General features: G+C 44.0%; 1 protein-coding gene across 1 annotated transcript in view; it reads right to left on the bottom strand.

The window, feature by feature from the left end:
- RMDN2 (regulator of microtubule dynamics 2) overlaps positions 1–13,926 on the bottom strand; it is a 106,395-nt gene that overhangs the window by 88,904 nt on the left and 3,565 nt on the right. Inside the window, exon 2 of the mRNA XM_063443642.1 lies at positions 9,350–10,096. Within this exon, the coding sequence (XP_063299712.1) occupies positions 9,350–9,786 (437 nt within the window). The 5' untranslated portion in view covers positions 9,787–10,096. The remainder of the gene's footprint in view (positions 1–9,349; positions 10,097–13,926) is intronic.

Raw genomic sequence — 13,926 nt, 5'->3', positions numbered from 1 at the left:
CCAAACAAACCTGAGAAATATCAAGATACCCTCAGCCCATCCACCGACAAAAAGTGGACAGAAAGACCCCTTAACCTACCCCGAGGCGATTGATGCCATTTTTTGTGGCCTCCCACCAACCCAAGCGTGGGCAAAAACTCAGGGCCTACCCCAAACTAACATACACAGGCCTGGAGGCAATCCTGAGTGACACCGCAGCAAGGAAAGCGTGGAAAACCGCATCCTCAACAGCAACAGACCAATCTGACTGTATGCCGGCTATGGGACGCCGCTCACAGTGACCGCAACACCAGACGGACAATAGGGACATCGGGGCCATGCTCCAACGGCCCACACAGGCCAAAACCGGCCCTGCTGAATACCCGCACCCCGCAACTCAAACTCACCGCCAGGAGCAAGCAGAGCCAAACACAGGGCCAACCACTGTAACGGATCACCTGGCACCCCGACTGGGTACCTCCGTTGAAGGAAGCTCCTAGCGCTTACAGAGGGCTCCAAGTGCTCCGCAGACACCACAACCACCGTAGACCCCACGAACCGCCGCAGCTTGGTTGGGGTCTCGCCGTCTCCTACCCACCCTGGACCTACGACAAGGCTCCAGGTTCCAGTGGGTGAACCTCTCCTCCAAGAGAGTGAAGCAGGAACAGGCTCTTAAAAGAGCCTAGAAGTGATTATCCAAGGGAGCATGCAGAGCATAGCAATCCCTTGTAGTGATATAGCAATTCCCCCAATAAGAGACAGGACTCTAGATTGAGGGTGAAGAAGAACTGTGTGCTGGCACACCCAGTCTGGTTTTTATTACGGTCTGGTACATACAGCCCAGATAAAATAACCAATCAGACAACGGTTTAAATCCCACAGATTCCCTCCCCTCAGATAAACAGTTAACATAATTAACACACACACATTTTTATGCATTTTTATAACTTTAAAACTATACATTCAATCTTCATAAAAACATATTAATAATCACCATGCTTGAAATATGAACATACTCAAAAATCATGCAAATCTTCCATTAGTTCAAAAGTTAGTTGGAAGTCCTTTGTGACCGACCGCAGGCACATTTTCCTGCCCAAAACAGTTCCATGCATTTGGGCTGTGCGGTCGGTCTATTTTACACTGAGAAAATGACTAAGTCCCATTCGAACGGGCGTTCGAATCTTCGAACGGGACTTAGTCTCCAGCCGCAGTGTGGAAGAAGGTACGGGTCAGCGGTGTTCGTGCATTTGGGTTGCCACAAACAGTTCCATAGATTTGGCTGCACACACCGCTGACCGCGTTCGAATAAGTTGAAATGGCCGCCGCCACGTGTTCGTTTGTCGAATGGCGGCCACTTCGACGACTTCGGCACTTCGACTGCATTCGAAGTGCCAGTTTAAAAATTGGACTTCTCTTTTTGTATTTGTATTTACTTTGTATCACACAGCCTGGTTACAATGCTGCTGCCCATCCCATGTGTTCCCTATTAAGGGTTAATAAGTATAGGGGTGTATATAAAAAAATACCCCTTTCTGTCTCATTAGAGATATCTTTGCCAGAAGCTCAAGGAAGCAGGCTGAAGGGTCAGTGTTAGGACCCGCTTAGGGGGGTCTGCCTTGACGTTGGCAGGCACACATTCCCTCCAATGGCCATTGGAGCAACTAAATGACCTCCATTTGTCTAAATATACATAGGGATTAAGGAGAAAGCGCAGGTAACATTTTTCTTTTCTTTAGTTTAAAAATTGTAACACTGCTCCCATGTATTTAAAGGGCCAGGAACAGCATATAAAAATCCATTGTGCCCAAATACAGTTCTTAAAGGGCAATACATCCCAGGGCCATAGTCGCAGGGCAGGAGGCTGGCAAACAGGCCCCTCCAAAAACCAGTGGCGAGGTTACTTTCACCACAACCACCTCCACGGACACTCTGGCAGAGTGCCTAACACAGATGGACGACCCAGCCGACATGAACCCTATCACTAGGCACAATTTAAATTACTGCTGACAGACTTCCATACAATCTTAGCGGCAGAACTGGCCCTCATCAAGAAAGACATTAAGGCCATCACGGAAAGAGTGCAGGTGTTTGAAAAGGACATTATGAGCCTGCAGGAACACCAGTCCGAACTACAAGAATCACTACAGCAAGTATGGACTCAGCAAAGGGCTATGCCTGCACAATTAACAGCACTGGAAGAAAGGCAAAGACACACCAATATAAAAATACGGGGCATCCCTGCACGAACCCCGCAAGATGAACTTCCACACTACGCCAGGCGCCTGTTACTCCAGCCACTAGCCACAGTAGCGAAATACCGCCTACCACCATCAGCAAGGGCCCCACCAACTACAGCCCCGGGACGTAATACTCAAATGCCCAACACTTAAGGACAAAATACTGATCATGTCGGCCCTTAAAGGTAAAACACCACTGGGGTTTGAGGGTGCCGCTATGAATTTCTTTCAGAACCTCACGAAAGCCACACTCACCTGGCGCAAAACTTTCCTCCTGCTCACCAGCAACCTGAGATCAATGGGCATCCTTTATAGATGGGGCACCAACGGCTCCCTGATGGTAAAACATAACGGAACCCAGCACACACTCACCTCAATGGAGGACGCACCCAAGCTACTAGAGGCCCTGGGACTGCCGATCCCAGGGACTGCAAACCCACCCCAAAGACCTGTTGCAGGCAATTGGTACCCGGTACATGCTGCTCCATTTGTACCAAGGGCCAGAAGCTACCAACACCGAAACACGGACGGAAAACAGACTCTAGGGACCAACCTGCCACAAGACAACTGAATCCTCCGGCAGACCCAAGCCTCGGACGCAAATGATCTAAAATTAAAATGATCTTGCTCACATTATATATTGATTGGCTTACTAGCTGCCCCTTTTAAATCTGTTTTGTTTTCTTTTCCTTCTTTTCTTGCTAGAACACATAAATGCCTAACCCCATAAGCCGCTGCCTATACAGCTTAGCCCACCTCAGCTAGTCGAGACACGGCACAAGCCACACACACAGGGGATGGAAAGTCCACTCAAAATTACGTATGGCAACGTATACACTCTCCTCCCCCCTTCCCCTCCCCCCCCAACTCCCATGCTTAGGAGATAACACACTTAAGGGTACACTCACCGCCACCACATTTCTTGACATAAGGCAGCAGAGGTTTTCTATGACCAACAAGTTTCTCATCTCCTCCTCAACACACTAGCTATTAGGGAAATACCTTTAATGTAACACAGCCCATGCAACTCAGGCAGAGAGGCTCGGCACGCTAGACAGCCAATTGAAAGCCTTTACCAATCCTCACATACCTACTAACCACCACGTCTTTAACACCAAGCATGATACACCCACCACGAACCCACACATAAGGCGCATAAACACAGCTTGTATCTAACCAGATTTAAAACCTATACAAAAAGTGATTTTTTTTAAGAATGCCATGCAACTAATTGACTAAGCATGTATCTCGTCTTACCAGTGACCATTGTTGTAGCATTGCAAGCATAATCCTGTAAACTCATGCACGCAAATATAAAAAAAAAAAAAAAAATTGGGTATGTCCAGTTGTTTGTAGTAGCCACTTAGTCACAAACGCTGGCCAAAGTTAGCGTTTTTTTTTATAACTTTTTTTTTTTAAATTTGACTATATAATTATATATACACACACACTTATTATATGTGTGTGTGTGCAGATATATATATATATATATATATATATTTACATATATATTATATGTAAATGCACACACACACACACACATATAATAAGTGTGTGTGTGTGTGTATATATATATATATATATATATATATATATATATATATATATATAGGGCCGCCACCAGAAATTTTGGGGCCCCTAACTCAGCTCAGGGTCTGGGCCCCCTGGGGCCCGCCTCCAATCCCGCCCACAGGGTCCGCCTCCAAATCCCGCCCACAGGAATACACACAGACACAAAAACACACACTGATACAAAAGGACACAGACACACACACACACACACAAAAATACATACTAACAGACACACATACTGAAACAGAAATACACGCATATAGGCATACGTACTGACACACACATACTGAGACATACACACATATACAGACACACAGGCATACATAGTGACAGATAGACACATACTAACATACATACATACAGACACACATGCATGAGGACTTACACACACATACACCGACATCACATACATACACACAGACATACATTAATTCATACTGGCATACATACATATAGACATACTGACATACTGACATACACACACAGACAGTCACAGACATTCTGACATACACACAGACATTCTGACATACATACAGACATACTAACATACACACAGACATACGTACAGACATTCTGACATACACACAGACATACTGACATACGTACAGACATTCTTACATACATACTGACATACGTACAGACATACTGACATACACACAGACATTCTGACATACACACAGACTTACTGACATACATACAGACATTCTGGCATACACACAGACATTCTGACATACGTACAGACATTCTGACATACGTACAGACATTCTAACATACATACAGACATTCTAACATACACACAGACATACATACACAAATACAGCTAATTTTTCTTACCTTTTTTTGCAGGTGGAAGGCTGTGGCTGATGGGAGTCGGCGTGGCTCCTGCGGGCTGCAGGCCTGTCCTTCTTGCCTCCCGCGCGGTGCTGAGGGGAGGGAGCTGGGAGGAAGTGACGGCCACTTCCTCCCAGCAGTACTTTGCGGTTGGGATTTTTTTTTAAGGGGCCCGGTCGCGCTATTGCACGGCCGCAGCGCTGACCGGGCCCCTGAAGATACAGGGCCCATGGGGTGGCCCTAAGTGAGTGGGCCACCCGATGGGCCCCATCAGCATGCGCTACACGTGGGGCCCGGGCGGCCGGGCCCCCCAGCCCGTGACAACCGTTATGGTTGTCACCCCCTGATGGCGGCCCTGTATATATATATATATATATATATATATATATATATATATATATATATATATATATATATATATATATATACACACACATACATACATACATACATACATACACATACACTTTTATTTCCTATATATGTATGATATATATAAATTAAAGGAGCACCATAGTGCCAGAAAAACAAACTCATTTTCATGGCACTATAGGGTCATTAGGTCCCCCTCACCCTCGGGGCTGCCCTGCCGCTGGGCTGAAACCCCTTCAGCCACTTACCTTTCTCCAGCGCCGGGCTCCCTTTGCGCTGGGGAACTCTCCACCCCCTGCCGATGTCAGATCCAAATGCGCATGCGCGCCAAGAGCCGCGCACGCATACACTCAATTACTCAATGCTTTCCTATGGACTGCCAGCGTCTTTTCACTCTGATATTCACAGTGAGAATTTTGGAAGCGCCTCTAGCGGCTGTCAATGAGACAGCCACTGGAGGCTGGATTAACCCTCAGTGAAACTGCTATGTTTTCAGCTGCAGGGTTAAAACTAGAGGGACCTGGCACCCAGACCACTTCATTGAGCTGAAGTGGTCTGGGTGCGTATAGTGGCATTTTATAATTTATTATACATATATAATGCATATATATGATTTCATTTTAATAGTATTTTGAGATATATGTGTAATATGTAAAACATATTTTTCTTTTTTTTTTACTTTTTAGCAGCCTGGGGGACTGACTGACAGCTCAAACAGTCCCCCTGCTGGCAGCAACTAGAGTCCTATTGCAGAGATATGATCATGGTGCTCACATGGCCCTGGAGGGCCGGGGTGGTCGGAGCTGCTGCAGGGGTACTGCTGGGGTCTCCGGCAGTCCCCCCTGACCGCGATCGCCGGTCCAGAAAAGTCCAGGGCTCCTATTTGCCGCGAAAATACTAGGTACGTCTGCGGTACTTAACAGTTTTTTTTTTTTAATTCTTTATTTTTGCTGTGCAGGTGGGTACAAGGAATAAACAGACGCCACAACAGCGTATTGCAAGATATACATGTTTAACAGTGGCATGAGAGTCTGCACATTTTTATATTTTTAGCAGGTTTGCCTAAACAGTTATATCATCAGCGTGAAGTTAAATAAAATACAGCAAGATAATTGTCGCTTAAAATGTCTAAATCGGCATTTGTGCTAGGCAGATGTGTGAGAGACAAAACAGTGAGCTAATTTTTGCCGTAAAAACACGAGCTAAGGTCATTATCAAGAACGGGCTTCCATAAGCTTAATTACGTTTATCCCCCAGGGGGCAGCAGAGCGTCAGACATACATGCAAGCTCAGACATTTTAGTTAGTTATTTTAAGCAGAAAGAGAACTATATCACAATGCAGACTTTTTCACTTGCACACATTGTTAAATGCCATAAACAAGAGTTATTAACATTGACTTCATATATGAACAGTTATGTTGATGAGTAACTGTACATTGAGCCGTGCTGTGCCGATGAATTGCTGGGCATAGGGCCTTTGGGGAGCGCTTTGCGGTATACCCAATGTTGTCACATCGAGTCTAAAATGGGGTCATAGTCCGCAAGTGGCCTGTGTTAGACGCCTGAGTCCGGGTATTCCGCTGTAGCGAAAGTTCGTAACAGTCCAGGCCAGAAATACCTGTGAGGCAGCATGGTGGGCAGTTCAGCCTATGCCCAGCGTAGGTAGGCCTTGTGCGCTGGGACAGATAGTTTCGTGGCTCTTGGGGATGGTGACTCCGCTTTGTTGGTCGGCTCCTGTCGTGCTCCGTGGGGTGAGCGGCCGCTCAGCCACCAGTTTTGCAGCGTTGGCTGTAAGGCGTTGGGTCATGCGGTACTGAATGTCGCAGTTTTGGTCGGGTGAGGTGCTTGTGTGCGTCGCTTGTTTGGTGGTTCCGATTTCGTTTGTCAGCGAGTGGAAGCGTGCGCCCGGAAAACATGGCGCCCGTTCCCGCCTTGAGGATCTCAGGTACCTGCTCTGCCGCGTGGCCCCCTTGGATGCTTGAGGTACGTGCCTGTAGTATCGGCGTCGTGCCGTGGGTCTGATCCATGAGGCCACCGTCCGTTCAGCCTGGAGGTATGTTGCCCCTCTGCTAAGTAATGCATCCCTGAGGTTTGCACAAAGCCGGTCAAAAAAAACCAAAGGTGTTGTGGATGGTTGGATGCGGGCGCTCTGCTTATTAGGACCACGCTGGGCGGCCATATTGGTTTTGACCTGGTGTCCTGGAGCCCCTGTATGCCTTGCAGCTGGCAAATCTGCTCTTTGGTCGGATCTGTGTGTCCAGCGGGGACCAGGATGACCCCCACCGGTCCAGAGGGCGGGGGGGTATGCCGAGTTAAAGTCGCTTAAGGGCCCTTGCGCCGAGGAGTGCGGCCGCCTCCCCCCGGCTCCAGTCCCAGTAGGCCGCATGTGGTTTTCAGTGCTCCCGGCTCAGACGGACCCCGGGTGGTGTCTTTCGGTTCTGGGGGGCACCCCCGAAGGACCTTAGGCTATAAAGCAGTCGTTTTTGTCCCGGGTTCTGCTCGCCAGGCAGGAGCTTGCACATATGTTCTACTGGCAATATCTCCACTTCAACTTCCATTTTCACACAGTTTTTCAGAAAACTACACAATGACAAATTTCCCCATGAATAAATTAACTAAGCTTACTTCCTGATGTGTTTGGATGCTATTTACTAACTAGTACCAAGTTTGCTTCTTCCACACTGTCAACTTTGTATATCTAAAATGTGAGCAGGATCTTTAAATGTGAGCAGGATATTGTTTTGCTGCAGATTGATTTAGATAGATTGGGGGACTGGCACTAAAATGGCAGATTAAATTTAATGTAGAGTTATGCACTTCGGGGTCAAGAATGCACAAGCAATTTAAACCTAAATGGTAGTGAATTGGGGATAACCACACACGAGAAGGATTTGGGAATTGTTACAGACAACAAATTAGGAAGCAATATCCAAGGTCAATCTGCAGTTGCTAAAGCCAGTAATGTTTTGTCATGTATAAATAGGGGCATAAATATAATTTTGCCTCTTTATAAATCGCTGCTAAGACCACACCTTGAATATGCTGTGCAATTTTGGGCACATGTTCTAAGGAAGGATATTATGGCACTAGAAAAAGTGCGGAGACGAGCTAAAAAATTGATAAAAGGAATGGAGCATTTTAGTTACGAAGAAAGGTTAAAAAATTTAAATCTCTTTAGTTTGGGAAAAACGGCGCTTCAGAGGGGATATGATAACATTATACAAACAGTACAAACCATTATCTGGAAATCTATTCATAAACAGGGCTATACATAGGACACAAGGTCACGCATTTAGGCTGGAAGAAAAGAGATTTCATCTAAGGCAAAGAAAAGTTTTTTTTACAGTAAGAGCAATAAGGATATGGAGGATATTCTCTGCCTGAAGAGGTGGTTTTATCACAGTCCATACAGATGTTTAAACAGCAATTGGATAAATACTTGCAAAAACATAACATACAGGGATATAATTTCTTATTAGTGGGGTAATAGCTGCTTGATCGAAGAAGATATCTGCTATTTTTGGGTCAAGAAGGATTTTTTTCCCCTAGTTTTTTGCAAAATTGGAAGTGCTTCAGACTGGGTTTTTTGCCGTCTTTTGGATCAACAGCAAAAACATATGTGAGAAAGGCTGAACTTGATGGACACAAGTCTCTTTTTTTTCAGCTATGTAACTATGTAATACAAAGAGATCAAAGATAAGACTGCCCCGATATAGAAATCTAAGTATTTTCAAATTAATAAATTGTAAAGGTTCATGTGCAATTTCATTTTTGGATCATTATGTGTCAAGTCATCACACTGCCTACATATCAATACATATTCAGAGTCATACTTAAATTTTAGGTGGAGGATGCTAAGGTACCGCTAGCTCTCTCCAAAAAATTCAGTTCTGTCTTTCTTACTCCATGTTTGGAGGAACAACAAGTGAGCCTGAATGTACATGTCTCCTTTCTCCACAACAGTTAATGAATGAACGAATAAATAAATAAAATAAAAAAATTACCATGTAGCAAATCAAGAGAATTCTATAAAATATCTAAAAATGAAGAAAATGCACATCTGCTGTAATGGTCGGCAACGTTGGTCAGACAGCTGCATTCTCTTCCTACTGTCAAATCTGGCCTCAGACAAATTGTGTTTGTGGCATGTTACAAACCTTTACAGAAGGACATGTTATAATCCACATAAATGCATACGTTATAAAATTTAAAAAAAACAATGAAACTTGCTAATGTGAACATAAAAATAAATGTGAAAAACATTTTGATAAAGAAAATAGTCCAGGTTTGAACTATTAGAAATAGGTTTCTATTTATAAAGCAATTCCTAACTTTAGCAGCCTGCAAGACTTACCCTCCTTCACTCTCGGCTTCCTCTGAGCTAGGGTATTCCTCTGGTTCTTTGGCTGTCTCACTTTTCTTTCTTTTGAGACCTTTATGTTGTGGGCTAACCCGTCGTCCATCATTTTTCCCTCTAATCTCGTCTCTTATTTGTTCTTCTAGTTTAGGAATGGTTTCTTTTAAAACTTTTACCTCCCGCTTGAGCTCTTCCACACTTTTCAACAATTCTCCAAATTTTTCCAGGATCTGAAGCTGGCTACCTTGTAAAACCACCACCTTCCCTTGGTGGTCCTGAACAAAGCCATGACCATTAGAGGTAGACCAAAGACCAGGAATGTGTTGAAAGTAGTGAGATTTTCCATGTTTCTTCCACCACAATAGGGCAACACTTATTCCAGCAGCACCAGCAAGCACCCCCAAAATTAATCCTTTGCTTTCTGAAAGAGACATACTTTAATTACATGTATATAGTCTTTTAAACTAGGAAAACGAGGAAGATGCTTCATACAAATGCTGTTCAATGAACATCTCGTTTTGTTTTCTAATATTTTATGAGTGTGTTGAATGCATAAAATTTCAAAGTTCACGAAGTGTAGAAGGCCACATTCTTTCTCCACTAGTTTTATTACACAATGTTTCACCACGTGACAGTATCCCGCACATGAAGGTTGCCATCAAGAGTGGATAGTCCTTTGAAAAGCAGCACTGCGTTTCACCATGGTACAAAGTCACAGTGTAACTTCTTTGATATTCAGTCAGCCTGAAAAAAGAAGGTTAAAGGCAACTTGCTTTAGTACCAGGTACTAATGGGTCAAAGTAGAAAATAAAGTTCAACACAAAGCTTTCATATTCAGCTTACAAAACAGAGTGCAAGAGAAAATAAATTGCAGCAAAATATTTGTATTATACAAAAACGCACACAGCAACCATCTTAGACATAACGTTTGCATGAATAATATTTATTTTAAGTAGCCTGCTTTACATTTTATTTGGATTAAGTTAAAACTGTTTGACTATTGTCTTGTTTGTTTTGAATTGCTTAGATTAAATGTGGACTCGGAAAGAAAATAATTTAAATACATATACCAGGACCAGCAATTCAAGCTTTAACCCCTTAAGGACACATGACATGTGTGACATGTCATGATTCCCTTTTATTCCAGAAGTTTGGTCCTTAAGGGGTTAAAGAGATACTATAGGCACTAAAACAACTTTTGTTTAATGAAGCAGTTTGTGTGTATAGATCATGCCCTGCAGCCTCACTGCTCAATTCAAAGCCATTTATGGGTTAAATCACTTTTCTTTCTGCCGATGCAGCACTAGCCACAGCTCCCCTATCTGTGACTGACAAGATTCCATGAAAAAAAAAAATAGTTTCAGAGCTTACTTACGTTAGAACTTTTTAACCCCTGCTCTCTTAATTGAACTTAAGATTCCAACAGACTCTACACACATGAAACTCCAAAAGGCTCTAACAGGCTATTAACAGAGCAGGAGATAAGAAATTCTAAATTAAAGAATAGTTTGGGCACCATAACAACTTTATCCAAATTAAGTTGTTATAGTGCTTCTATAGCATTATGGGATAAAATATTCATCAACTGTTTAACCTCAATGTCTGTACTCCAGGGCTGGATCACTCTGACCCCCTGTCCTTCTGCTTTCTGAAATTCTTCAGAACAGATGCCTCAGGCAGGGACACCTCTGACTGGCTTAGAGCAGTCAGGAGATGTTTGAAACCAATTAGTAGCTCATCATTCATAAAAAACGGCTTGAAAAGGGTACATTAATGACGTTTTTATAGTGCCCGAAGTGTTTCCTTAACCCCTTAAGGACACAACTTCTGAAATAAAAAGGAATCATGACGCAGTTGGGACATGCAGGGACAGGATCTATACACTAAAACTGCTTTATTTTATTGTTTTGATGCCTATAGCTTCCCTCTAACATTAGGCATTAAAGTTATTCACTGCTACAATGGTTTTGACTCACATTTTGTCTGTAGGTGTATAAATGTAAGAAGTGGGTTTAGAGAGTTTGGTTAAAGCTTTGGTGAATGTGCCAGTAAAAGCACAGGGACATATGTGTGCATATGTGCGAACTGTCCTGTTTTCTCCAAGACAGTACTGTATTTTGGGCTACTGGCAATAAAGGTCACCATGTTCTAAAACATGTTGACCAGTTACACTATTAATCTGACATGCCAGGTGGATATCAGAATGCAAGAGAGGGCAATAGAACCATGCAGAGAGCGCATTAAAAGCATTCCATGCATGCTGTGCCCTTAGTGGTGCCAGCCAGGGAGGCGTGCAGGCACATCATGCTGGCCAGCCCACTTTACAGGTGCCCACTTTCAAACCATTTCCAGTCCTGTGTCATGGAGACCCAACGTTTAAGATATGTGTGTGAAGAGTCAGTGTGTATGTGTGAATACAGAAGTACATATATGCATGATTAGCCAGTGCATGTGTGAATTCTTGAGTGTATGTACCCTTCAAAACTAATTTGGTGCTTCTTTCCCATGAAATTTGTCTTCACTTTTCTCAATGCAAGTGACCTTGAGATCTAGATACAATTTTAGGAGGGGGCAGGCCTTGGACAAATGCCCAGTGGGCCCGATGGAGATGTGCCGAGGCCGGCAGGTGAGGTAATAGGACCTCCTGGGCCGGTCCACGCAGGGCCTGCACTATCCGAGCTCCGGCCCTGCTGCATTCAATGATGGGCTGGTGGGGAGATCAAAGATCTCCCTCACCGGCCCACTTGCACAGACATGCGTCCGCCGGCTGGGGAGGGAGACAGCAGAGGACCCAGCGGCGCTCTATCTTGCAGCTCTGCCGGCTTACTCTCGCGTGAGCCGGAATGTTGCCATGGCAATGCTCCCGATCTCACGAGAGTGAGATCTACCCTCGCAGGCTAGAGTTCACTCATTACTAGCACCACCAGGGATGGTGTGAGAGTGCCGGTTCCCTCCTATTAGGCCCACCATACCGGCGCCCCCCCTCCCAGGCTAAAGGTAAGAAGGGAGGGGGGATATAATGCCTGTTTTTGTATATAGTATATAGGCATTAATCTGCCTCCCCCAACACACAATCCCTCCTAACATATACACACACCCTCACAAACAGCACCTTCACACACTTCACCTCTTACTCACAGCATTCATCACACATATTGCACCCCTCTCTCACACACACACACACACACACACACACACAGAGAACCCCCACAACACACTGCACCCCTCACACACATACAGCACCCCTAAACACATTACATTTCAGACACACACTTGATCCCTTACTCTTCATCATCTATACACACTACATCCCTATATACACGCTGAATCCGCTATATACACATTCTGGGTTCTTCAAACACACACTAAACGCCTATACTTACATACACACGCACACACTACATTCCTTGTAAGCAAACACATACTACATTCCCTCTGCATTCCCTCCCTACAACCCCTGCAAACACTACATCCCCTATACAAACACTCTCTACAACCCCTAGCCACACATGCATTACATTAACAAACACAACAAAACAGACCTTATTACACAATACCACACTACAATCAGCTTACTCTACACCCACGCAATCCCACAAGCAGGCTCCAAACACACGCACAATACTCTTTCCTGGCCCTTTTGTCTCCTGGTATCCCATTTATAGAGACACCAGAGACAAGTTGCAAGGAAACACAGTCCATGCATGTTATTACATTTGCTTGCACTGTGCAAAACAAATACAGGGCCTTTTTCTCATGCTAGAGCTCTTCAGCAGAGTTCTGCGCATGGACTGCCCTGGGAGAGCATTGAACCAACATGCTCACTTTGAGAGGGGGCGTGCTTGCCATTGGTGATGACAAAACACACCCTCTCTGCCCCACTCCCTTCTTGGTGTGGCGCTATGATTAAAAAATGCCCGGATTTTTTTTACCAGTCTGTCCCTGGGAAGGGGGAACAGTCACATCCAGTTGTCATTTCCTGCATCTCAACATAAAGTCTCCCAATTTCCTTCCAAGATCCACAAAACATGGCTTGCTATTTTAGTTTGTTTTTTTCTACAATTTATTTTTGGAACAGATAGTCAGGAGATATGTGGGCCAACACTGTTTGCCAGTGATGGTTGAGCTACTAGCACTGGAATAATGGACTTGTGCACTAATACTTTCAGCTGGGAGGAACACATCACATTTCTTTTAATCGACGCCCGAGCTTAGACTGTGGAATCTTATTTATTGATTATACTTGACTACTATGTTATCAGTTTGCTACTAACATTGTAATAAGTAATAATTCTGAAGCTAAATCATTTTCCTTAGGATTTGGATTCACTGAAGGTGGTAGATATTTTGATGGAGTTTTTCTTTTCTTTGTTAGGTACTTCTAGTAACTTTCAAAAAAAATGTATGATAATAAACTGTAATAGATGAGACCAAAGGAGTAGAGAAAGAAAAGAGTAGAGAAAGAAAGGAGTAGAGAAAGAAAGGAGTAGAGAAAGAAAGGAGTAGAGAAAGAAAGGAGTAGAGAAAGAAAGGAGTAGAGAAAGAAAGGAGTAGAGAAAGAAAGGAGTAGAGAA

This window comes from Pelobates fuscus, chromosome 2, assembly GCF_036172605.1.
Source record: "Pelobates fuscus isolate aPelFus1 chromosome 2, aPelFus1.pri, whole genome shotgun sequence".
Taxonomy (NCBI): domain Eukaryota; kingdom Metazoa; phylum Chordata; class Amphibia; order Anura; family Pelobatidae; genus Pelobates; species Pelobates fuscus.
This window is presented reverse-complemented; position numbering and strand designations above follow the sequence as displayed.